Here is a 27,827-nt window from a genome sequence, read left to right on the forward strand (position 1 = left end):
AATCAAGTGAAAACACAATACAAAAAAATCCCCACTTTAATAAATAAAAATACACCAGAATAACAAATATCCAATTAGTAGACCCGCAGATGTGCAATTTCAAAGTTATAGATAGGTAAGTGAACTGCCTAAAAGCACAGAGCCCCACTTGTGGTCATCTGGTCGTGCTAGACCAGGGGAAAGCCACAAGTTCAGGCCAATCACGATGAAGCATGGGCTAGATACAGGGACCAGGTTAGTCCCTCTGAAAAAGTTACCTTCATAAAGTCCAGTGTGAGGAGTTCCGTTGGTGGTGGAGGAGGCCAAGAGAAGCAGAAAATACTTTGTGGCTCGTCGTCTCTGTAGCACAAAGAGCAGGCCTTGCATTGTAAATGTTTGTCACTGTAGCTTAAAGTTCTAATTTCACATTGCTGATTGTCACCAGCAAACGCTGTTGTGCCAAGAGTCTGGTTTATCAGAGCTTCACATTGGCAGTCGGTGTGGGTGGCAGAGTCTTAGCACAAAGAGGTCAGTATGTGAATGCGAAGAGCCCTAAACTTCAGGATTTCTCCTTTTATCATAGGAAGAGCTCAATTGATGCCATCCAATGGTCCAGCACCTTGGACGGTACCTCGTAGGAATCAGGAACTCACTCCAGCAAAGCCCAATAGAACTTAGACTGTTCCAGTGGCCGGTCCAGTGTAGCAGGTCAGCTGGGCAGTTGCAAGGAGACCTCTAGAGCATTTTGTGTCCCTGTAGCTCAGAAAGGAGTTCAACGAACTGACCCTTGGCGTCACTCAGTCAGCCTTCGATGAAGAGGCAGTTCCAGCCTTCCTTCTCAGAAAGCAGGGCAGGCCTCAAGCAGCAGAGCAGTCCACTATGGAACAAGGCAGACCTAAAGCAGCAGGGCATCCCTCTGGGGCTCCGGAAAACAAGACAAGCATCAAGCAACAAGACAGTCCTCTGGGAAACAAGGCAGTACTTCTTCTGTAATGTCTACACATCCAGGAGTGTACTAAAGAGTTCTTCAGAGGGTCCAATATTGAAACCTGGTGCCAAAATTTGAGGTGGCGGAGGTTCCCTAACAAACCCTACATCTGCTTGTGGAATGTTCATTCCTTCCCCCATCAAGGCTCCAAGAAGTATAGGGTCTAGTGTTAGGCTTTTTTGGTGTATGATATAGGCAAACACTTTGAAGTGCAAGTGGGACAGGAAACCACTCCATTTCCACCGATCCTGCCCAAACACTAAACCCTTTATCTCACTGCCTGGGACGCATACACAAAGCCTAATAGCAGGGTCATGTAACCCAGGACACTGGCAGCAGGCACCAAATGATTAGGACAAGAAAATGTCAACTTTCTAAAAAAAAAAAGCATGTTCAGAATTGTGACTTAAAAATTTACTTTACCATTAAATGGGATTTTAAGTTACAAGTCATTTGAGACCAAACATGACCTTTCTACCTGTTCCCTATCCAAAGCTAGCATTTATTAAATATAATAAGGTAACCCAATGAGGTAAGCCTTGAAGTAGTAAAAAACGAATTTAGGAATTCTTCACTACCAGGACATGTAAAACTTAAAAGTACATGTCCCAGTTTTTAAGTACAATGCACCCTGCTCTGTGACTTGTTTAGGGCCTACCTTACAGGTGACATATGCATTAAAAAGGAAGGCATAGGCCTGGCAAAAGGTTTATTTTACCAGGTTGAGTTGGCAGTCTAAAACATGTTGAGTGCAGTTTTAAGTGCTCCTTCTGTGGGTCATACAAAGAGTGTTTCAGACCCACTAGTAGCGTTTAATTTACATGCCCTGGGTAGATGTACAGCCGTATACTAGAGACTTACAAATAAATTAAATGTGCCAATCAGGTGTTGGTTAATTTTACCATTTATTTGGGAGATAGTAGAAGCTTTGTGCATGTTACCACTGCTAACCAATGCTAGAGTACTAGTGCCAACAAAAACAGTTTTTTTTTTTTTTTTTTTTTTTTTAGCTTTTTTGATTGTTGACATGTACACTTGGTTGTACCTGTATAGGTGTAGTTTATCTTGAGGGCTATTTATTTTGAGCCAGGTGTGTTGAAGCTTAGCAATCTTCTTAATTCCGCATTCATCTAAGAGACATGTTTACTTTTGTCCTGTTTAGATGTTTTTAGTGGTGTTAAAATATCAAAAGCTTCATGGAGCAATCCTTTGGTGTATTGCACTGAATCTATTGAGTCCAGTAAACTGGTTTTCTAGGGCCTCAAAAATCACTTTGTTCCTAGGTCATTATGTAATTTCAGGTAAGGTGAACTTAGCTGTGGTAAGTTGTGGTGTCCTGTGTGGGAAGGCCACCAGGTGCTGGTCAGACAAGGGTACTGGCATAACACTTGGGAATGTGACCAGGTTTGGATTGGCAGTAATGATTTTAAGATGTGTGGTGCTAAGAGGAATTGAGGTGATGGCCTTTGAAGATGTTTTTGAAAGGAAGTATTGTATGATAAATAAGGTGATGCAAGGTTATGAAGAGAGGTGTGGAGTTGCTTTCTTTTGTGTATGTTTAAGATGTTTGGGTGAGGAGTGTTGGAAGGGAATGAGGGTCAGGTTTTATGGCTCTGAATTCTGCAATGGAAGATAGATAGGTAAGTGAGAGTTGTGTATTTGTGAAGTGTTTAGTTGATGTCTTTGTTGTTTGTAAAGTGTAAATTGGAACTGTTTCAGAATGTATGTTGATTGTTGACATGAGGAGCAGAATGGATATAGGTTAGCATTTTATAATGGATAAGAGTTTTTAATTGTATGATGATTTGTAATGAAGAAGTGTGTGTGTGTGTTTGGTCGTATTTCAGTGGGAGAGTCTTATCTAATGTTGTAGTGAATGTTTAGGATTTGACTGTGAAGAATTGAATAGGGGGGGAAGTTAAAGGAGGCTGGGTGGGAATGTGTTTTAGAGGTGAGGGTACACAACAGGATTAGGAGAGTTGGTTGTAGCCTTAGGGGTTGAGGGGAGTGTAGAAAGTGTATTCTTTGTTTTGGGTGAAAAGAAGAGGAGGTTGAGTAGATAGATTGCATGATACAGGGTTGAGTAAAGGGTTGGGGGGTTGGCATGGGCAGTGATTGGAGTAGGCAAAGGATAGTGATAGGACTTTGTGTGAAAAAACAGAGGATGTTGGTGGGAATTATGGATATGTGCAGTGTGAGTTAGTGGTGTACTGGTGATATGTGGTTTTGAACGTAGTTCAGCATAGGTTTATGGATGGTCTAGGAATGAAGGGTCATATGTGGATATATGGGTAGAATGGTATGTATGAGTCTTTATAGAGGTGAATAGTAGTGTTAAATGAGTAGTAGTTGGAATAATTGTGTTTGCTGTGATTAATAGGTGTATAAGTTTATGGATGTGTGGGTATGTTTGTGGATGTAACTGTGCCCTAGTGAAAACAACAGCATTTCTGGCCATAGGTTCTACCAGGCATAACCAGGAAGTTACCCATGTCCTCCTTGTCCTTAGTCTTGATGCCCAGGATGAGACACCCAGGGGGAGGGGGAGGCTTGTAAAGGCTCATGCTGATATCACATGACCCCCTCTCAGCCTCTTAAGCAACTGCTAAATAAATGCATCTGGATTAGGGGTTATTGAGCATTCTAATCTACAAACTGTACCTGGGAGAGCATATTGGAAGAGGGTAAATGGAGAAGGAAAGGAGGGAGGTGGAAAAAAGTTGTGTTTTGCAGCAGTGAGATTTTGTTAATGACAGGCCGAATTGCTCAAAATAAACAGAAGCTTTGGGAACTAATCTAGTTTGTGGTTTCCATATACACTTTATTATGGCAATGCGTAATTTCTAGTCCACCATTTGCCTTTTTCCTATGCTGTTGTTTACTCTCACTGCAGATTTGGTTCAAGTAGGAATGCCTCACACCTACCATATATCATGACTTCCTGTGCTGACCTAGCAACATTTACTGCAGACCGTATAAAACAGAATTGACAAATCTTGAAACTGCTGTATCTCAAGATTTTTGTGTACAAGAACTTAAATCGTATTATTTTCATGCATACTCCTAACCACAAGTAAAACATGCAGTTCCAGGGAACATTATGCATTCCACTCAAGCAAAAAAATATGCTTCACCCACAACTACTCTTTAGGAGCACATCACATGAGGCACGAGCACAGGAATTGGAAACACTGAGACATAGTGTAAAAAGCTAAAGGTTAAATCAGTGTTGACAATCAATTTAATTGTATTGTAATTGCAGATTTTTTTTACTTCTTGGCTAGACAAAGGTTTGTAGATTTTGTACCCAGTTTTCCAAGCAATCCCACTGTTTATAGTGATATTTTGCATTGGTGCACAGGATGGCCATCACGCAGATGAATGTGAGTATTTTTGGAGACCTTTTATGGTGCCATTTAGAAATACTTGCCTTTTCCTTTAGATGATTGTGGTACACCAGTGGAGTGATTAACATTTGCAGATGTGTCCTGCACATCTCCACCTAATGCCACTGTCAATATTTAAATTGGTCTAATGGAAACCGCATGCCCCTGAAGCAGTGTGAAAGGAACTGAAAGCTAGATGGAATTTTCATTTTTAAAACCTGACAGGTGTCATGGGGATAACAGTTTTAAACTAGGGCCCAGAAGCCATGTATTTTGTCGCTCAGTAAGTACTAGCCCTATGCAGCTCTTGTATCTTGGCAACCAATTTGTAGTGCCAGATTTTACACAGAGAAAGTGAGGACAATGCACCACTGTAAACATAGTAGGTTGTCTTGCAAGATTTGCAAAGTATGATTTGTTTCTCGAGTTGCCTAGGTTGGGGTATGTGGACCAACATGCCTGTCAATCATTTCAAACATTTTGATTCTCTTTAGCGAAGAACAATGTTTACATTGAGAAATTACAATTTAATTCGTTGGTATTCTAGTCTTGAACGAGAGGCAAAGAATGGGCTTGTAAATCTTGGTAAAGCATTTAAATTTAACATTTTAGGTCACCAAGGAGCTGTGGGGTGTAAATGCGAGAGCGCAGTGTGTGTGCAATGTGTGAAGTGACAAATTTCTGCCTAGTTTGGTAGACCTAAGAGGTATGCCTCTGATATCTAAAAAAGATTGCCTACAGCTATTTATGTTGTTCCAGAACACAGTACAGACATATACGTTTTGCAGAACTAAGATATCAGCATCAAGAATTACACACAAATAATTTGTAGGGTATATTGAAAACAGATGTAAGTGAACAAAAATGTATGAGAAAAACAAATTATTTGCTTATCATTTTTCACACACAAGCTCAATGTGAACTAAGGCAGGCAAAGCATGTCTTGCTTGTAATGTTCAAAGCAAAGTGTTTCACTGTCTAATGTGAACATGCATGTGAGTTTGGTGGCCGTATAATTGATGGTGGGAGTGTGGGGAGCTGGTCACTCTTCTTCATAGCTAAGACTGCATGAGAAGTCTGTCACAAACATAAGCCATATGCGCCTAAGTGTTGTCCACACGGCCCTCCTAACCCGTATTTTTGTTTATAAAGTGTAATGGACCAATCTGAGTCTGACCCATATTTCTTTTTACAAGGTACAAATAGAAAAAAACAGTTAAATGAATTCAGTTTTCTAAAATTGGTAATGTAGTTCAATCTGCCTCTTGTAGGAATAAGAGCATGAGTTGTCTATATCTCATAACACACTGAAAGTCTTCCTTTATGTTAGCAGGCACCCACTGGAATGAAAGCACGGATGGAGGGCAATCCACTGCTGGAGCAGAGGATAAAGACTTACTACACCTTTAACCGCTTCCTCTCAGCGTTCCTAGAGCACGTAAGACTCTTTCCACTATTAACAGCCACCTTGTTTTTATTCATAGGTGGATCCATCATTTGTCCATGTTGGTCCTTACTTAACAAATAGCCCTCCAATCGCTACCTCTAAAATATTCTGATGCTGCACAGGTGTGATGCATTTATCCACAACCAAATCCAAGCCAGAGTTTTATGGTATCTATTGAAATCAATTTTCATACAATGAATCTAAGATTAATTACATATTGATTATTCTGATAATTTAGCATGGATCTGGCTCACATAGGACAATATTGGGCATGGCTGTGCTGTTCCCTGACTCTTGAATGTCCTTCTTCTTACTACCTCAAGAACATTCTGTTCTTCCCCCTGTCTCAAATGTCTGTCAGTCAGCTCTAGAGCTTTCTGTTTCCCTCAACATAGGAGCATCCTGTATTCCCACTGAATGCAATGCAGTAAGGCCAGATGTGGAGAGAAGACAGGTTGGGAGTGACTAGGAAAGGTAGTAGTTTGAGGAGAGAAATACAGATGTCTGTGTAAATCTTTAGCACAGCTCTTGCCAGCATAGTATAATACTTTCAGAGTGCTTGCCATACTAGTACTGTTTTGTAGAGTGTCCTCTATTATTTATAATGTGCATTAATTTGCTGTGTAATGTACAGACCTGCCCATTTTTGTGGATTGGAAATAGAAGCCTCAGTGTATATTTTACAAAATAGAATCACTATCGCCATGGACATTTTTCGTGGCCTCTGAGTTTGCCCTGTGTTTAGAACTAAATCCCAAAGTGGTGCAGTCTGAATCTTTTAGCAACATTTGGTAACAATGGCTCAGTAGGTGTAAAATGATATGTTTGATCAGAAGAATGAGCTTATCCATTTAAAGCTCCGTAGGACATACTTGTACCAGATTTTTAAAAAACCTGCTAAGATAAAGGACGTCTTAATATATGCATTTTTAAGTAGGGCCCATGGCAAAAATTGCAGCTTTTGGATCAAAAACCCAGAGAAAACATACATACTCTGCCCCTGTGCCACATAGAGACACATACCTGCCCCCACCTCAAATCACACTCTCCAAGTGGAGTTAGGAACTCTCAAAGTTTCAAATTATCATTAATGATATGTATGCAAAATGGACTCTGTTTAATATTGGAAGATAGGAGTGAACTAAAGCTTTCAATTCTTGTGCAGGTTTACAAAGATATGGACTACCTAGTGAAAGACAAGATGTTTCTTGAGCGTGTCATGGGCATGGAGTTCCAACAACCCACTGAGAAATCTTTCCTGTACAATGGTAAGTAAGCTCCAGTGGCACAATGTGATTTATCCCAAACTGTGCTTTTGCAGCCTCTGTAATGTGCCTATAAGGACCTGTGAGTACCTCACTCTCCATAGTAATATTATTATGCATAGACCTGCGAAGATGTCTTTCCAACATTCATTGCAAAATAGTAGCTTCAGCCATGAACGTCTGTAATCCTCTCTTTACAGGGGTAGTGCCACAACCTCTATATCATTATACTTTGAAAATATTGCTAAAATAAAACCTACTGTTAACTGTAGGAAAAGTGGTAATTAGTAGAAGAGTGTGAGAGCCCTACTCAAGTAATAAACAGAATCCTTGTCAGGCTGAATCACAAAATTAACTAAATAAACCTGTACGGAACCCTCTGGTAGCTTGCACATAAGCAGTCAGGCTTAACATTGAGGGCTGCATAAATATTTTACAGTTTGCCTCTAACTGTATTAAAGTGAAAACACAATAGAAGAAAACTCCTAAACCAATTTAGATAAAAAAAATAATAAAGAAAATGACAGAAAACAACAAACATTCAATAAGTAGAATCATACTTATGATTTTTTAAAGTTTCAGGTGAATGCATTGGCAAGAAGAACAAAGCACCAATCGCAGCTATCTGGTCACTTCTTAGTCCAGTTCCATGTGAGGAGCCTCAACTGGAGATTTGCTTTGGCTGGAGTGGTGAGGAGATCATTGTCGGAAGTGGTGAAGAGATCATTGTAGGGAGTGGTGAGGAGATCATTGTCGGCTGATATGCCCCCAAGGAAGGCAGAAATGGCCTAAAACAAATCCCCCCCCAAGGGGAGCAACCCTTGCCTTCGGGGTCGCTCCCCTTGAGTGAAATTGACAAAAAAAAAAATCCCTGGTGTCTAGTGGTGTCTGCCCCCCTTGGGGGCAGTTTGGCCAAATAAAAATAGGCCGATCTGCCCCCAGGGGGGGCAGAAATGGCCTACAAATAATTTGCCACCCAGGGGAGTGACCCATACCTAAGGGGTCGCACCCCTTATAAAGATAAACAAAAATAAAAAATCCCTGGCTTCTGGTTTCATCAGCCTAGTTACAGTAGGGGGCAGAAATGGCTTAAAGACAATTTGCCCCCCTGGGGAGCGACCCTTGCCCAAGGGGCCGCTCCCCTCATTCCATAGCCTAGAAAACAAAATTCCCTGGTGTCTAGTGGCCATTTCTGCTGCCTGATCGCATCGCAATCAGGCAGAAGAAAAGTAGAGAGAGACATGAAAGGAGAGGAAAGGCCTTTTCATGCCCCTCTCGTCCCCTCTACATGGTCTCCTCTGCGGTAGGCTGTTAATGAAGTCATCAGATGCCATGGGGGAGCCCGGGGGTTAGGGGGAGGCGAAGGAGTGGGAGGCGATTCCCCTTCCATCCCTGCCCAGGGGAGAGCGCTCCCCCCGAGGGCCCACAGCAGGACGAGCTGGTCTCGTCTTCGGCACCGGGCAACCGGGGCCAAGGCTGAGACCAGCTCGTCCTGGGCACCCAGGGATTAAAATAACTGCGCCTGTCAAACAACAATGAGGACATCCTGGAGATGGAGGAGGCCCAAGGGAAAGAGCCAGAACTCAGAGATCATCGAGGGCCAAACCAGCAATAGTACCAAGACAGCATTGAGGGAGGAGAACAGACAAAAGGTAATCCCTCAGATTCAAGACAGAGTCAAGCCGAGGAGCTCGTACTTGAAGATATCAGCAAGGACACTGAAATAATCAATGCTGGAGAAAACAGGAGTCCTTTAAATACCTGGGCCTGTCAAACAACAACGAGGACATCCTGGAGATGGAGGAGGCCCAAAGGAAAGAGCCAGAACTCAAAGAGATCATCCAGGGCCAACCCAGCAAGAGTCCAAAGAAAGCACTGAGGGAGGAGCAGAGACAAAAGGTAATCCCTCACATCCAAGACAGAGTCAATCTGAGGACCTCAGACTCAAAGATATCGGCAATGACACTGAAATAATCAATGCCGGAGGGCAGAGTGAAGCCTGAGGAGCCACACAAGTCCAAGACACGGGACACCAATGGAGGCAAACTCTCAAAACCTGCTTCAACCTTGAGGGAGGATCAAAGATATGTGAGGTAGATTGTGAAAGCCAGCTCAACGCGGTCCATAAAGACAGGAGCCACAGCAGCATCAAAGAGTCACTTGACACCAACACTGAAAGCCACTGAAACACTGAGACGAAGAGACAAGGCTTAGCTCGCATAACAAAGAAAAGTTTATCGAGGTAGGGAAGAAAAAAAGTGTCTGGAGGCTGAACTCGAAGCCCTTATTAAAAAGAAGAAAGAATTTGATGGCTCCCTGCCGGGTTACAGAATTCCACTGAAAAAAACAAGTGGAAGTAGAGGAAACAGGAGTTGGAGCAACCTGCTACCCCAGAGATGCAAGAAGAGCTGGAAGAGGAGTTCTTTGATCTGGAGGAAGAACATCAAAAATACCTCTCTCACATAGGGGAAACAGATGACTGGCAAGACATTTATGCAGACTCACCAGATGAAGGGGTGGAATCTTACTCATTGAAACCATCACCACCAGTTGACATCACTGAATACAACGTAATAGTAAAGACGGCTGTAGGCAAATATGGTGTGCAACTGGAGGGGAAGAACAATCAGAAGCATGTTCTTCCTGGAGACATTATAATTGAAACAAAAGAGAAACATGTTTCTCCCATTGCTCATAAGCATGCTAGATCAAGGCAGGGAAGCATTTAAAGAATGAGCTGCGCCTAAGGCAATAACCCCAAGGGTAGAGACATATCACTTCTCATCAAGGGACCCACCTTACATCATGGGGAACATGCCAGCAGACAAATAGCACAAAAAGAGCTAATACACCCAAATCTAAGGGACCACCTCCCAAAAAGGAATGCAAAGAGAATAGGACATGGTGGAGAGGAAAATGGAAAGGTTAGCAGCAACACAGTGGCATATAGCCAACTCCAGAGCCCTGCTAAATAGGTATTCTCACCAACAGTGGGACAAGATGGAGGAGGATTTCAAGAAGAGGACAAGTGCAGTGTTTTAGGGCAAGGCAGTTGCCAACACATGCCTCCATGCTGGATGCAGCAGATATAGCCACTAAACAGCTCTGTACAGCCACAACTTTACTCAGAAATGCTTGGCTGGGAATCTCATGTTTTGAGCAAGAGGCACAGTCAGACGTATTTAATATGCTCTTCACATGAGACACCCTATTTAGAGAGGCAGTAGACAAAGTGCTTCAGCGCATGAAAAAGGATAATGAGACCGCCAAAGCAGAGGGGGTCCTACAATACAAGGAAAAGAGCCATGCAACCACATACATGTCACACAGGTGCCAGCACCCAGAAGAGTAAACCCACCATTGGCCCACAACAGCAGTACCTCACAAGCTCCAGTCAGTCCTTTTTGTGATTGCAGAAGAATGGGAATGCGGAAAGGGAGAAGCCACACTACCAAGTGACTGCCTTCAAGAAACCCTCCTACACAAGCCACCAGCAAGAGGAAGAATCAGAGGATTCCTGCAAGAATGGGAGAGGAATATTTCCGACAAATAGATACTGAATATCATAAAATACTGCTACTGCACAGAGTTAACAAAGTCACCAACAGCACCACCATAGACGAAGAAGATAAAAATAGATGAACAACAACCTCTATAACAGGAAGTAGAAAAGTTGTTAAGCAAAAACGCTACACAATTAGTTCCCTAGAATCAGAGGCAAAGGGGGTTTACTGAAACTACTTTACTAAATAAGTAAAGATGCAAAAATTCAAGATAATAGCATTACAAGAGGTCCTCCCCCGATAGGGAAAGGAGAGTACATGGCAACCATTGACCTCAAGGATGCCTACCTGCACATACCAGGAAACAAACACCAAAGGCAATTTCTCACAGTTGCAGTGAACAAGACACTAACAATTCAAGAGTTTACCATTCTGAATAAAAGCATCACCACAAGTGTTGACAAAATGCCTAACTATTGTAGCAGCACACCTCAGAAGTAGTGAGAGAATTTATGTTTACCCATACCTAGATGACTGGCAAGTGAAAGCAAAGACAAACATTCAATGCAAGAAGAACATTAACAAGGTGAGAGCTTACCCACACTAGGGGTTGCCATCAATTATGAGAAATCATCACAGAACTCAAACAAGAAGAAAACATTCCTGGGGCAATCTTAGATCCCCAAACAGCCAGTGGGCAAGAGGGTTGAAGCAATCATAAAGCAGAGTCACCATTACCAGAAGGGGCAACGTCTGATGGTGAGCACGATGTAGGAAATGATGGGCATGATGGCTTCCTTTATTCCCCTGGTGCCACACACAAGACTAAATATGAGACCAATACAAGCATTGGTCCAACAACAATGGTCAGAATCAACTGGGAATTGGGACGATCTAGTGGTTGTTACGGAGAAGGTTCAGAGAGAGATGCAGTGGTGGAACCTCAAAATACTAACAGTGGGGAAACCATTCAAACCACCAACTCCCTCCGTGACAGCACAAAAAATGCATCCCAATGAGATTGGGAGCTCACATGAGCAGGCTGAACAACAGAGGTATCTGGAACCCCAAGAAAGCAGTGTAACACATAATGTGCTGGAGCTGAAAGTATTTCTGGCACTAAAGGTTTTCCAGAAACATGTAATAGTGAGGACAGTTTTAGCTAAAAAGACCAACACAACAACAATGCAGTACTTGAAAAAACAAGAAGGATCAAGATTCTACCCGCCATGAACCTTGGCTCAGGAGATATGGAGATGGGCAATAGCGAACAAGATCTCAGTGGTGGCAATACACCTGTTGCGTAGGCTCTCATTATTCTAATGAAACTACTGGATTTGAGCGGCAGACTCACCTGTAGTGTGGGGGACTGAGTCTAAACCACTACAGGTGACACCTGTCAGCCTACTCCGGGTTCTGCTCCAGCTAACTAGCAGTGCCACATCTCCATCCAAGAGCAGGGATGATTGGGCAGCCGAGCACATCATACAATTGACTCCTCAGGGAAATCGTGGTCACTGAGATTGCATCTGTTTCTCTCATTTACATTAGTCTTACATATACAAGGACAAGTAGAGGCAGTATATGTTTCAATAAGGTTTTAATGAAGCAACTGCATCTTAGATAATAAAGCATGTACTGCAATAACCAGGATGATGAAGCATGACAGGATTAAAATTGTGACAAGGAGAGTAAAGCATAAAAATAAAGTTACCATGTTGTCATTAGAATCATTAGACTAATTCCTACCTAGGCTATATTAGAGCACAGTATGTTAAGCTCTAGTTCTGCCCTTCAGGTTCTACTAGAAATACATCATTCCTCATACCTGAGCAAGAGGCCTGAAGTCTGCATAAGCAGCTGTAGCAAAGCACTCAGCAATCAGCATACAGTCGTGGTCATCTGGCTGGAATCTCCCTCTAACGTGTATGGGACAGAGAAGTGTTTTTATAATAAAACAGCTGATGTTCTGAGAAAATGTCCCGATGTAAGGATGTGTACGTTTCTATGAATACCATAGACAAAGTGTTACCACGTTTACCGGCAACCTATCTTACTGCAGACTTGAGAAAAGCACAGATTGAAAGAAATGTCTTGTTTAAGAATGCAGTGCTGACCTAGGCAAACAACAGCTAGATAGAGAGAAATAAAACAAGTCCACAAATGTGGCTATTGTTAAAATAATAAACAAAACAGAATAAAATCTACCTAGGTTAAAGTGAACAGCGGCAGGCCTAGTGTGCTAAAAAAATGTGTATGGAGCTATAACTAAAATGGCTACACAGCACACCGACCTAGAAAAGAAAACACAGAAGCAGATAGGCTAAGCAGCAAAGCGAACACTGCAGATGAGTGGGAACTCAAACAAGAAGTGTCAAGCCAGATCTTCCAGATCTGGGGAACTCCGCATCTAGACCTTTTTGTAACAGACAAGAAGAACACAAATGCCAAAGTGTCACATCGAGATTCTACCACCAAGAGTCACTGTGGAATAACCTGTCAATAAAATGGTCAGGGAAATTTGCTTACTCTTTTCCATTGATTCCAATAATACCAAAAGTGATCCAAAAGTGCAATAAGGAACAAGTCCACCTGATCCAGATGGCCTCACAACGGGCTTGACAGGCATAGTTCTCAAACCTAATGGAAATATCCCAAGAGTAGTAAATACCACTCTCAGCACACCACGACCTGTTAATGATAGTTGGAACAGGTGCGACACCTGGAACCAATCACCCCCAACCTGGCAGCATGGCTCCTGAAGACTTGAAATTTGGGCACCTCAAGGTGCTAAGCAAGGTGATGGAGATTGAAAGTGTGGCGACCAACAAGGAAATGTTACTGCAACAAATGGAAGAAATTCCATCTATGGTGTAACAGGCCTGGAAAACTTAGATACTGGACACAAGAGGCTGCAGTCATTAAATACCGAATGTACCTACTAGACAAACCACTCTCCTATCCCTCTATCTAAGCCCACTTAGCAGCCATTGTAGTGTACACAAGAGGTATACAGGGTAGAAGTTTCTTCACAACACCAGTGGTGAAGCACTTCCTAGAAAGTGTAAAGAAAGTTGCTACCCCAAGAAGCGTGACAGTGCCTACATGGAACTTGAATGTGGTACTCGCCCAACTGATGTCACCATTTGAATCAATATGGAATGCACAATTAAGGTTTCAAACCCTCAAAACTGCATCTCTCACCAAGGAGAGCAACTGAGATACCAACGTTCACCACTCAAGAGCTATACATACGGATATTTAGAAATGAAAAGTTTATGAGGTCAAACCCAGAATTTGTTCCAAAAGTGGTAACAAAATTCCATCTTAACCAAGCAATCTACCTGCCAGCTTTTTTCAACAGCCTGAAACGCAGGTGGTAAGATCATTTCACATGCAAGATGTCCAAAGGCAATTATGTAATATCTGAAAAGAGCAAAGGACTTCAGGAAAGGAGATCAGTTCTTTGTTTCCTTCGCACATGCATGAAAAAGACTTCCATTCACCAAAAGAACAATTGCAAGATGGATAGATCAGATCTAAAGCCAAGCTTTATTCGGCCCTGGCCATAAAATATAATGTATCTACCAAGATCAACAATATAAACCTCTTCATAAAACATAATACAATATAAAACTCATAATCCTAAAGAACCAACTAAGACGTCAAAAGGTGCAAGTCAAAAGACTTCCTGGTGCGCTCATTAAATGCAGATTGTTAAATTTCATGACAGGGCAGCCCATACTTCTTTACTTGGACATGTACTAAATATCACTTACATTAGCCATACTAATTTAATATCAATTAAAATTCAATTTAATGCTGTAAACCTAACCACCGTTGATCAGGTAAGGACCTCCTACCGACCCTCTGTTCCCTTACAGTTTATCCAGCTGCCCATTTAGGGACCCACATACTGCATTAAAAAAATCGACCTAGAGCACACCCAACATTGAGAATTTTCATATGTACCAGCAGGCTGGGGGTTTGATCCCAGTTAGTAATATTATATGGGATAAAAACTGGCTTTAACAACTTTTTCCGTTCATATAGGAACCACAAACAATCCAATAAGATATGTTGCCCACCACATTTCAATTTCAATTCAAAGTGCACAGGCCCTGGGCATCTCTTTGTTGCACTTGTTTTCATGTCGACATACATAATACAGGTTTAATCTGTCCCTGAAATTTAGCACAGCATTCCTAAGCTTTGGTCTTGGCAGGGCATCCATATAGGGGACAATATCCTTGTTTCTCCAGCCTTCCACCAAGACCTGGGTGGATATTTTGCCCTCCAAGTGGCATAGGTCCTCTTCTCTAGTGTTTTTATTTACAATAGCGCACAACTTCTGCTTAGGGATCTGTTGCTCTGGCTTCCACTGGTCGGTCACTAGGGATAATCTGCTGCCGGTCTTCTCTTGCATGCTTCTAGCGTGGGAAGCCCAATTCAAATCACTTTTCTCTATTTCCCTATTACAGAAGTAAGCTATTTTGGGATTAGCCTCTCCATTCAAACTCTGCCAAGAATTCAATGTTGCTTGCATTCCCAGATAACTGCACGCCATAATTTGACATTTAGCCCTTATGGCCTAGATCATATGAGAGGGTGGAACCTTTTCACACATTTTGTCCTCTTCCATATTCCAGCTCAACTTCCCAGCTAGGGTTAAGACTTCCACCCCATATTGGAATTGTGACCGTACCTTTGTATTAAACGATCCATACTTCTGACTGAACTGTTTTAAGCCCCATACCGATGATAATGCAGAAGATTTTAACAACTCAATATGTTCTCTCCAGCTTAATCTGGAATCGAACCACTAGATGAAAGAATAATGAAGACTAATGAATAAATATTTATATTTATTAACCGCCTCAACTTTCTCCACACCCAAGTACCAATAAAAAAAATAAAAACATCCCTTTCCCCAACACCATTATTTTTGTTTTATCCAAATTAACTAAGTTTTTTTCTGTAAACAATATTCAGAACAAATACACAGTTTCCATTGCAATCCCAGCTCCGTCATATCAACTATCACTAGATTGTCAGCATACAATAATGGGTCCCATCCATTTTTGGCTGCAGACTGCCGGCTCCATTTAGTGTTTTTGCAGGTCAGAAAGGAATAAAGAAAACAGTAGGGGAGCTAAAACACAATCCTGCCCTAGGCCATTCTTTATTTGAATTCTCTTTGATAAGGTCCCAAGTTCGTTGGAGTCAATTGTGCCTATGTAATCCCTTAAGAAGTGAGACTGGTGCACAGTTAATTCTGTGCTGCCTCAGTATTCACCAACAACAGGTTCCAATCAACCAGATCAAAAGCAGCCTGGAAATCAACAAAGCAACAAAATAACCGACCTCGCTGCTCAATTCCCTTCTTTGCCATTGTCCATAAACTAAGACAGGGATTTATTGTGGAATGGCCTTCGTTGAACCCACCTTGCTCTACCAGTATTAGATTATTCAGTTCCACCCAAGACTTCTATAAGCCTAATAACAATTTGGCAAATACTTTCTCCCCCACGTCCAGCAGACTAATTAGGTTACAATTCTTAGGCTGTGTACCATCATCCTTCTTATAAATTGGTGTAGCATCATCATATAAATTCACCTAATTATTGCCCCTTTCCAACTCTTGGGAAAACACCGAGAGACAATAATTTTTTGATGGTGATGTAGAAGAGACTTGCCCACCAATCCACATTATTTTTTATTATGACTGCTGAGAGATTATCTGGGCCAACTGCTTTGGTTAATTTAAGACAAACAATAGTATCTTTTATCCTCTGGAGGAAGAAATTGATCTACTAGCACTTATTTCGACTATATTCTGTGCTTTTTGCACAGCATCATTTCCCCTATACAGATTACCCAAGTGTTTGATCCTACCATCTTCCCCTCCTAGGCACCTCATATCCCCAGACACATTCCCCTCCTGCACCAACTGCCCGAACTTCCTAATATTATTTGTTTCTATCATATCAAGCATAATTTGCCAATTGCTATTTATATAGTCCAGTTTTTTTTTTTCCTCAGTGTATTTTTATACTCAAGTTTAGCCGATCAAGGCATCTATTTAGTTCTCTGATCATGCTTTTTCCTAAATACCCTTCCAATTTCTGTACCTTGAATTTCAGGGTCCTACACTCATGATTAAACCAACAATTTTTAGTATCCCTCTAACTTGGTCCTGTTCCTTATTCACAGACGCTGATTTAAGTTTTACTCTCAAACTGTTTACCACTTGCTTGATCACCCTAGTATATTTTATAAGCATGTTGTTCTGATCTTCATCCAAACTAAGTAACTTAGGGGGTCATTACAACCCTGGCGGACGGTGTTAATGCGGCGGTAAGACAGCCAACAGGCTGGCGGTCTTTATTTCAGTATTATGACCATGGCGGTTACCGCCATGGCCATCCGCCACTTTCCCGTTCCGCCCGCCAGGGCGGAGACGACCGCTGGGCTGGAGACCTGGGTCTCCAGCCCAGCGGCCGTGACAATACCGCCGCCGGTATTGTGACCTGGCTTACCGCCGTGGATTTCCAGCGGTAGGAACCGCCATGAAATCCATGGCGATAAGCAGTATCAGTGCCAGGGAATCCCTTCCCTGGCACTGATAAGGGTCTCCCCCGCCCCCCACCCCCACCCCGACTCCCTCCCCTACACCCCCCACCACCCCTGCCACCCCCCAAAGATGGCAGTGCCCCCCTCCCCACCTCGACCCCCAACATACCATTACTGACACACACCCGACACGCACGCGGGCACCACCAACACACATACACACACCGACATACATGCCAACATCCACACACACACTCAGACACGTACTCCCACATTCACACATTCACGCACACATCCATACAGACATCCATACAGACATACACGCACACATTTCCGAAACACGCATCACCCCCGCAAGCATACACGCACTCACACACCCCCCTACATTCACAGACGCACACCCCCATGCACCCACACAACACACAACACCCCCTACCCCCCTCCTCTAATGGATGATTGACTTACCTGTTCCGTCGATCCTCCGGGAGGGGACGGGAGCCATGGGGGCAGCTCCGCCGACACCACACCGCCAACAGAACACCGCTGCGCAGAATCCCATGACGTGATTAGCTCGGCGGTGTTCTGTTGGCGTGGCGGTGGAGGTGGAGCAACCTCCACTTCCCTGCCGCCCGCAAGTATGGCTGTTGGCGGCTCTCCGTCGGAAAAACTACAGAGGACAGCCAACGGTCATAATACGCCGTGCGGCAAACCGCCACTACTGGCGGTCTTCCGCACAGCGGTCCCTCAGCGGTCTTCTTAAAAGACCGCCGAGGTTGTAATGACCACCTTAGAGTTTATCATCAGTTTGTTAAGCTGCTTTAAACTGTCTTCTGTGATACAAGTAGTTATGTGATGGGAAAACTCTACGTGCAGAGAAACAACTCTCTCTCTTTGGTCTGTATTTACAGCTCTGAGTCTTACCTGTAGGGGCCAATGATCACTACCCTCCAATTACAGTACTTCAAACCCTTCTATCTCCACAAAATAACAGGCATTTACCAGGGCATAATCAATTGGGCAAACCTGATTACCTATTCAGAAGGTCTGGCTTGCTGCATGGATGTATCCACCTTTCCGTTAATGCAGATCAGACCTATAACACTTAGGATTTTTACCGAAGACATATCACGTACCGTAATATCTGATCTGGGAAAGAGAGCCTGCTGCGCGTGCGTGACAGCCAACAAATCTTTGTTCATTTTATCACTAACAGTTGGATCAAGTTTATGATTGAAGTCTCCTAATACCATTATTAACTAAGCTGTTTTAGCAAATTGTTTCCAGGTTTTCTTCGAACAGTCCTAACTGAGCATCATAATCAACAATCTTCCCTGGTTGAATGTATATATTAATTACGATAATCTGTCTCTTTCCTCCAGAGCCACTATAAAGGATTATTAGGCCATCCAAAAGCCATCACCGCTTTGTTTTTAACAAGGTGATTGTATTAGCTATTATATGCCAAACTATAGTGATCAAACTGCCCAAAAGCCAACCTGGGCCACGATGCCTAGCGTCCTTAAAAAGCCTTAAAATTCCATCTACTGGCTCAGGTTCTTTGCACAGCCACGTTTCCTGTAAACACACAATATCATATTTTTACAACATCTCTTTAAACCTATCTTGGGTGAAATGCTTTCTGTATCCTCCTAAATTCCAAGACAGAACCAAAGAAGGACTGTGTTAAGATCCTAAACCCTAATCCAGATTGCTCATCTCCCCCCGCTACAGCCACCACAGCTAGTGTTTGAGAGAGGCTTAAATCGATTCCTCAGCCTGGGGCCTTTAGCATTGGTTACTATAGTTACACTAAAACCACCCTCACTCCTATCAACACATGTTCTTCTGTATTTAGCTCCTACTCAACTATGTTGCACTTGATCTAGATACAGTCCTGCGTGACAGGTCAGGGCTTCATAACTTCTCCCTTCCTCTCCCAACTAACTCATCTGTACCAATCTAATACCATCCTTCCCGGATTCATCCTCAGCTCTCATCACAATCTGTTTTACATATACCAGGTAAAAGAGGGCTTTTGTCACTTCCTTTCCTTCTACATTTGTTCTAAACCCTATTTGCCTTATGTCACCCGATCAAATCTCATATAAACTAGGACATTTAGCCAACATTTGTAGTAGGCAAGAACAATTCAAGCTTCCTCCAACCCTTCCTACCTATTTCACTTTCCCAGGGTTCCAAATATACCCATAACCTTCTCTCCCTTCCACTACATCCTTCTTCATTTCTTTTTGTTTCTTTGATCACTAAGCAATGTTAAGCATTCACGTTTCTCTGATTGTCCTAGGCTTACCTACTCCTTTTTATTAGAACCAGTCACTGCCCTCTTCAATCTTCGCTCCTTTCCTGTGATACCTACTATATCCTTACTTCCCTCCTTTGCAACCACTCAGGTATACTATTCTCCATTGGTAGCTGAGTGTTCCCTATTCCTAATGCTCTAAGTCCCCTCTGGGACCCACACCCCCTTGTATAATGACCAATTTCATACTCCTGTCTGGGGCTGCTCCTGGGGTATTATGCTGCTCTATCCTACTACCTCTTTTTCCAGACCTTTTCTTTTTTGGACTTCCTCTGTATTTTACCTAGGGTTTTGGGATAGGGTATATAATCCCTTATCCCCGAGGCTGACCCCTCTTCATTACCAGCATAGGTTACTTAGAAATATATACAAGTGGGAAGCTTGATGTTTTTGTATCTCATTAGTTTCTGCAGGCACGTACACCTTTGGATCCCTTTAATCTGGCACTGCTCCAACTAGGGTGGACATACAACTGTTAATTAGCTTTAATCACCTGTAATTGATTTTTATAAGACTTTCTCAACCCATTGTTCTCCACTAATGCTTCTGTAATTGCATGGAGAGTTTTCTGCATTAAAAACATTACTTCTTCAAGGGGGCGTGGCCAAGTGAGCCATCCTGGCGGCTGCATTTTGAAGGAGCTCCCACTCTTTGGATCCGCCAAACGATCCTGCCTGATAGTGTAACGTCCCCGCCATGCCAAACCGGTGGGAGAAGCACCCGGCGACCGCAAGGGAGCTGCGGGTGAGAGCTCAGCCCGACAGACCAGGAGTGGCTGGGGCCTGGAAGAGGGCACAGCTCGGATGTGTACCGGCACCTCACTGTAAAGCAGGTAGCGGCGTTGAGGCCCAGCCGTGGCTGAGCGTGTCTCCGGCTGTAATAGAGGAGCTGGGGCCTGGCGGGGCATAGGCCCGATGGAGCAGGAGTGACTGGGACCCGGAGGAGTGCGCGGCTTGGTGATGGTCCTGCCATCTGGCAGGTGAAGGAGGCGGTGGCATTGTAGCCCTGATCGCAGCTGTGGGCAGCCGCTGGCTGGACAGGGGCTGTGCAAAGGAGCGCACCGCGTGGCCGCTTTGATGATTGGAGGCAGCCTGAAGACGATAGGAACATTGAGGCCTGTGGACCACAGTGGGTTGTGGCCCCTGGCCCCAGGCTGCAGGATGGCAATGCCCTGGGGGGGGAACAAGGAGGAGGGGACATCAGGTGCTGCCAAGTGCAGGGTAAGGAGAGGTGTTGCACCCTGGGAGCTCGTAGGTTCCCTGGTCCTCCTTCCTCCTCCTCTTAAAGAGACAAGAAGAGTTGCGCCACGGACTTGACACGCTGGGGGTCGCCAGCATTGGTTTACAGCATCATGGTTCCAGCTGGAGGGACAATGAAGGGCAGAGAACTGGCTAGCTCGTGCCGGATCGGATGATTCCTGACATTCTGGAGTGACAGTTGGGGCAGACTGCTTCTTTAGGGCCTGCTAGTGACAGTCCTAATTAACTGCACCTGTGGTCTCAGGGAACATTTGTGGTTCATCAGAACATATCATTGATGGGACACAACAAGGCCAAGTACAACTCCGGAGGCCTGATGGAAAGCTAGATAGTACTTAGTGCTAAGAACCTTGGTGCCTTCCACAGAGTTCCACAGAAATCTATTCCACCAAAGTCAAGTGAGCAGCAGACGGTATGCCCAGTAAGGGGCTGTAGGGGAGGCGTGGTGCTGTGGTGCCCCCCCCCCACCCAGTCTGGAGGGCCACGCTTCTGCCCTGGTGAGTGGTGACTGATGGGCAGAGAGGCGCAGAGACATCGGTCCTGGGAGCGCCTGCCTCTGCTCCTTGACAGTGCAGTGGAGCCAGTACGTTCTCCCTCAGGGGTGCGGCTGCTCAGCTGAGCATACCCGCGGGTATGGGGTGTGACAAGCCCTCCTCATACTAAGGCGATGCAGACGAAAATGGACCAATATACCATGCCCAGTGAGATGGGTGCCGGGTCCAGCACAAGAGGCGGCAAGGATGTCCACCCCTCCTCCGCCGGATATGGTGATGCTTCTGAAGGCGATCCAGGAATCAAGGGAGGCGGTAGAGTCCAATGTGGATGGTGTCCATGTGGAAGTCACCCTTGTGCGTCAGGATCTTAGGTGAGTGGCTGAGAGAGTGACGGAGACATAGACTAGAATTTCCACAACTGATGATGCAGTGACCACCCTCCAGACATGAGTCTCCCAGCTTACCTCAAAGGTGGCCAGCCTGGAAGAAAGGGCTGAGGATGCTGAGAACCATTCCTGCAGAAACAATCTTCACCTGGTGGGTTTGCCTGAGGAAATAGCAGGGGGCCCAGGGGAGGAGCTCATGGAGACCTGGCTCCGCTCCTGGTTCCCTGAAGACAAGTTGTCAACCTGCTTTGTGTTGGAGCGGGCGCATCGAGTGCTGGTGAAAATGCCCCCACCTGGGGCTCCTCCCCGCCCTGTAGCGATCCAACTCATCAGTTTTAGGGACTGAGACACTGTTCTACGTGAGGCCCGCCCGCATTCAGAGCTATGGTTCTCTAATGCAAAAATCCTGATCTTCCCAGACTATACTCGAGCTGTTCAACAACGTCGACGCTTGTATGAGGAAGTTAAACAGAAACTGCGTCATTGAATGTGCGTTACACGCTGCTTTTCCCTGCCAAGCTACAGGTCATCTAAGGTGCTTCTACCCTTTTTTTTTTTTTTTTTTTAAACACCGCAGCATGCATGGGAATGGGCGACAGAACAATGGGAATTGCATCCTTGGAGTGGTCCGGCAGTGGGCCCCATAGACTGATACGTTGCTCCGGTGCCGCTGTGACCTGCCAGGGAGGCCTGTGAGTGCCGTCAGGGGGGCCAGGAGAAGGCATTCCCTTGCATGGAGGTGGAATGGGGGCCTCGGCGAGCAGGAGTGGAGCAATCGCAGGCGGAGATCCAGGACTCCTCCCTGTCTGACACACCGGCCATCTTTAGCTCAGATGGGGGTACCCCCTTATTGCAGCCCTGGAACGGCCTGGATCCAAGAAATTAGCACTGTAACTGTAATGTGCACTGTTATGAGTCTGACTATGATTGTTTGTTGTTGTAGTTCATTCTAATCCTTGGAAGGTCTGGGGAGAGGTGGTATTGACACTCTAGGGTGGGATTGAAGGTGCCAGGTAATTGCCCCCAATTCATTCATTTGCTAAATTAAATATAGCTCTCAGGCGGAGTATCCTTAAATGGGTGGGAGGTATCCAGATGCAGGTTGCTGAGCAACTCCACAAGTTAACACAGTTCCATAATGGTTATAGGGAAGACAGATGCTTCTAGAGAGGAACATTGGGGCCGAGGGGTAGTTGGCGGGAGTGCAATTGTGTTTTTTCAAGCAAAGTAGTTTTTATTGATTGTTATCTTAAAGTTCAAATGAAGATTACGTGTACCACTGATGCTCAATATACACACATTCTGGTGAACCAAGGCGGACAATGTGTTGTGTTAAAGAGCCCTGCCCTCATGGTCTGCCACCCCCATGGGTCGCCCTTTGTCCAGTGGGTAGCCTTGTGGGCTGCACAATTTCTGTAATTTTGTGGAACGTTAATGGGCTACTGGACCACATTAAACTGACCGCAGTACTTCGTTGCAAAAAGAGGCATTCCCCGGGGGTGGTCATACTGCATGAGACACATTTAATGGGGACCCAGTGCTCCTTTCTAGGGCGCTTTGTATGTGACAGAGTTTACCACTCAGGCTTTACACTGGGGTCCAGGGAGTAGCCCTGCTATTGCACAAGTGCTACCTGTTGGAAAATGGGTTATTGGTAAGGGCAGGTAGGTACCTACACTTAGCAATAGGCCACTAACCTCCACTAAGGTCCAGTTAGGTCTCAGTAAATTAATCCCAGCTCAACCCTTGGTAGCTTGGCAACGAGCGTCAAGGCTTAACTTAGGAGACAGAGTACAAAGCATTCAAATATCACAAAACAGTAATTAAATAAAACACAGGAAACAGTTTAAAAATCCAAAACCAATTTATAACAATAGATTATATTTTTATCTTTAAAATGACACCAAACCGAATAAAATCGGATAAGGGGAACCGGAGATATGAATTTTTAAAGAATTATTTTTATTTTTAGCGCCTAGAAACAAAAAGCGCCAATCGGGTCATCTGGTTGCACCTCGACCGGGGCAAAGTCAAAGTTTCAGGCCGACCGCGATGGAGCCCTGCTCGGCTACAGGTCGCGGGAGGCCTCGGTTAAAAGTTTACCTTCACACTTAAGCGGTCATTCCGACCCTGGCGGTCATGGACCGCCAGGGCCGGGGACCGCGGGAGCACCGCCAACAGGCTGGCGGTGCTCCCAAGGGCATTCTGACCGCGGCGGTACAGCCGCGGTCAGAAACGGAAAACCGGCGGTGTACCGCCGGTTTTCCGCTGCCCTGGGGAATCCTCCATGGCGGCGCGGTTTTGGCCGCCAGGAACAGGATGGCGGTATGGGGTGTCGTGGGGCCAATGGCATGGGCACTGCAGGGGCCCCCGTAACAGGGCCCCACCATGATTTTCAGTGTCTGCCATGCAGACACTGAAAATCGCGACGGGTGCAACTGCACCCGTCGCACCCCTTCTACTCCGCCCCCCTTAGTCTTTTTTTCGAAGATTTTCTTCAGCGGGACGAACCTGCCAGTCCAATCCGACCTCCTGGAGCCCTGCTCCGGATACGCAATGCTGGAATCCTCTGTGGAGATTTTTATCTTCGGACTTAGTCGTTTTTTCGAGGTGAAAATCCTTCGACCGCGGTAAACCTGGATCTTGATCCGACGTCCATGGAGCCCTTCTCGGATACGATGGCTGGGAAAGTCCCTGTCAACTTTTTACCTTCGGACTTAGTCTCTTTTTTGGAGATTTTTCTTTACCGGGACGAACCAGCAAATCAGGCCGGGTCGCAGTTGTGGCAAGCCGGCTAGAGTTGCCGCGGCGGGTCGGTCCCTCTATGGAGCTTTTTTACAAAAATTCTCCAAACTTCTCCAAACTTCTGGGGCTTCTCCCAGATGTCCTTTTAAGGTTCTTTTGGGGTCCACAGCTCACCCCAAGGGTCCAGAAGTTCTGAGATGGTTCTTGGGGGGTGCGGACTACAACTCCCAGAATGCACCTGGCGCAAACTCCTTTTTGGCCACTGGGCAGTGGTCAGCTGGTCGCTTTCTTCAGGAGTTGGTGCAGGGGACTCTGGATAGCAATTTTTCACCTGTAGCAAACAGGGAGTCCCTCCTTGAACCAGTTGAAGCCAGGCAGAGTCCTTCTTGTGGTGAAGCCCAAGTGTGCAGCTGGTGCAGTCCTTCTGAGTGCAGGTTCCAGGTGCAGGCCAGGGGTCCAGCAGGGCAGTCCTTCTTCTCCGTTGGTTCTTCCTTGTTGGAATCTGATGGGGATCTGAGGTGTGGGTGCAGGTCTGACAGTTTTATTCTTGCTCCTGGGTGAAAAGCAGGGGGGTCCTGGTTCTCCAATCAGGTGACTAGTGACTGCGTTTAGACCTCTGTAGTCCACACAAAATCTCAATTCTTTCTTCCCACCTTGGGGATTAGGTTTGGGCACCAGTACCACTGGACTGGACCAAGGACTGTCAGAGGGCTCAATTACCTTGAGCTCCAACATCTTAGCCACTTCAGCTTTGATGTTGGCCTTGACCTGGTCAGACAGCCTGTACAGCTTGTTCTTGACAGGCAAGCTGTCACCAGTGTCAACGTCATGGACACACCAATTGGTGAGTCCAGGGGTCAGGGAGAACAGACTAGCAAACTGTTCCAAAACTTGTTTGCAGTCTTTTTGTTGCTGGTCTGTCAACTTGGGAGAGAGTACCACTCCCTCCACTGACCCATCTTGTGCATTTGAGGACAGGAGGTCTGGCAGAGGTTCACTCTCCTCCTCCTTCCCTTCATCAGTGACCATCAGCATGGTCATGTCTGCCCTGTCCTGGTGGGGTTTCAGCCTGTTAACATGCAGGATCCTATGAGGATTCCTGGGGGTGCCAAGGTCCACCAAGTAGGTGACCTCACCCTTTTTCTCCAGAATTGGATAGGGCCCAGTCCATTTGGCCTGAAGTGCCCTAGGAGCCATGGGCTCCAAAACCCACACCAGCTGTCCTGGGTGATACTCCGGCATGGTAGCCTTCTGATCATGCCAGAGCTTCATGAGCTCCTGGCTGTCCTCCAGGTTTCTGCTTGCCTTCTTCATGTACTCAGCCATGCGTGACCGCAGGCCCAGCACATAATCTAGCACATTCTCCTTGGACTCTCTGAGAGGCTTTTCCTAAGACTCTCTCACCAAGCACAATGGGCTTCTTACAGGGTGCGCAAACAGTAACTCAAAGGGGCTCAATCCAACCCCCTTCTGTGGCACCTCTCTGTAGGCAAACAGCAGGCATGGGAGGAGAACATCCCATCTCCTCCTGAGTTTGTCAGACAAACCCATGATCATGCTCTTCAGGGTCTTATTAAATCTTTCCACCAGACCATTGGTCTGTGGATGATAGGGGGTGGTGAACTTATAAGTAACACCACACTCATCCCACATGACTTTCAGATAGGCTGACATAAAGTTTGTGCCCCTATCTGAGACCACCTCCTTTGGGAACCCCACTCTGGTGAACACACCAAGTAGGGCCCTAGCCACTGTGGGAGCAGTGACTGTCCGGAGGGGTATTGCCTCAGGGTACCTGGTGGCATGGTCCACAACCACCAAAATGTACCTGTTACCTGAGGCAGTTGGTGGGTCTAGGGGACCAACAATGTCAATCCCCACCCGCTCAAAGAGAGTCCCAACCACTGGCAGTGGTATCAAGGGAGCCTTTGGTTTGCCACCTGTCTTGCCACTGGCTTGGCAGGTGACACAGGAGCTGCAAAACTCCTTGACTTTTTCTGACATTTGGGGCCAATAAAAATGGTTGACCAGCCTGTTCCAGGTCTTGGTCTGTCCCAAATGTCCAGCTAAGGGGATATCATGGCTTAAGGTAAAGAGGAATTCTCTATACTTCTGGGGGACCACTACTCTCCTGGTGGCCCCTGGTTTGAGGGCCCTTGCCTCAGTGTAGAGAACTCCATCCTCCCAGGAAACCTTGTGGGTCCCACTGGTATCCCCTTGTTCTTGCCTGGCAGCAGTCTGCCTCAGGCCCTCAAGAGTGGGACACTCTATTTGTCCCTGGCACAACTCTTCTCTGGTGGGCCCACCTGCCCCTTGCAGTTCTGCCAAGTAAGGCAGAGCTTGCAGGGGAAGTGTCCCTCCCCCAGAGGTCAGATCCTCCCCCTCAGGGTTGGATTCCTCCTGACCCTCTGTACTTGTAGGGGCTGGCAAGCCAGACCCAGTGCCCTTTCTCTTCTTCTTGGAGGCTTGGCCCATTGTTCCAGGGTCCAAGTGTCCAGCACTTCCCTGTTGTGCTGCCTGTGACCTGGTCACAGCACACACCCATTCAGGGAGGTCCAGCATCTGTGCATGGACCCTTCTCTCCACCTCTGACCATTCAGATGCTTCAAGATCATTTCCCAGCAGACACTCTACTGGGAGGGCAGGAGCTACAGCTACCTTCTTAGGGCCAGTCACACCTCCCCATTCCAGACTCACCATGGCCATGGGATGGAGTTTGGTTCTGCTATCTGCATAAGTCACTTGGTGGAAGACACCAGGTAAGACCTGTTCTGGAGAAACCAGCTTCTCTGTGACCATTGTCACACTGGCTCCTGTATCTCTCAGAGCTTCCACCTCAGTCCCATTGACTTTAGGCCTCTGCCTATACCTCTCCATGCTGGGATGTAAGGTGGCCATAGTTGCAATGTCCACCCCACCCACGGATACTAAGGTGACCTCTGTGTACCCTGATCCCAGCCCTGGGCCAACTTCCACCCCCAACCCTACACTAGCAATCCCCTGGGATTGCCCACCAGTGGGGGGCTTCTTGGAGCAGATAGCATCTCCTCTTTTGTATCCAGGTTGATGACACTCAAAACACTTGCCGGCCTTAGCAAGCTCCTGAAACTTTCCTGCTTTAGCAGGATCATAATTCTTTCCCTGATACCCTTTCCCCTTAGAAGTGGAATGGCTCGGGGCTCCTCCACCCTGAGAAGTTTTTGGGGACTCTTGTGAGGACTCTTTGGGCTTTTTATCATCTTTCCCTTGGTTCTTCCCCTGTGAAGAACCATGTCCTCCCTTTTTCTGATCACCCCCTGGGGGTTTCTGGTTAACCCTAGTTCTTAAGCAGTCATCTGCTGCCTCCCCCAGCTCTCTGGAGTTGGTCAACTTAGAGTCAACTAGATACTGGCGGAGCTTCTCTTGGACACAATTGGTTAGAAGGTGCTCCCTCATAATCAAATTGTACAGCCCCTCAAAGGTACTTACCTTGTTGCCCTGTA

At 45.6% G+C, this 27,827-nt stretch overlaps 1 protein-coding gene across 1 annotated transcript in view; it reads left to right on the forward strand.

The window, feature by feature from the left end:
* LOC138268296 (meckelin-like) overlaps positions 1-27,827 on the forward strand; it is a 192,224-nt gene that overhangs the window by 142,885 nt on the left and 21,512 nt on the right. Inside the window, exons 25-26 of the mRNA XM_069217807.1 lie at positions 5,684-5,791; positions 6,966-7,068. Of these exons, the coding sequence (XP_069073908.1) occupies positions 5,684-5,791; positions 6,966-7,068 (211 nt within the window). The remainder of the gene's footprint in view (positions 1-5,683; positions 5,792-6,965; positions 7,069-27,827) is intronic.

Source organism: Pleurodeles waltl, chromosome 12 (assembly GCF_031143425.1).
Source record: "Pleurodeles waltl isolate 20211129_DDA chromosome 12, aPleWal1.hap1.20221129, whole genome shotgun sequence".
Classification (NCBI taxonomy): domain Eukaryota; kingdom Metazoa; phylum Chordata; class Amphibia; order Caudata; family Salamandridae; genus Pleurodeles; species Pleurodeles waltl.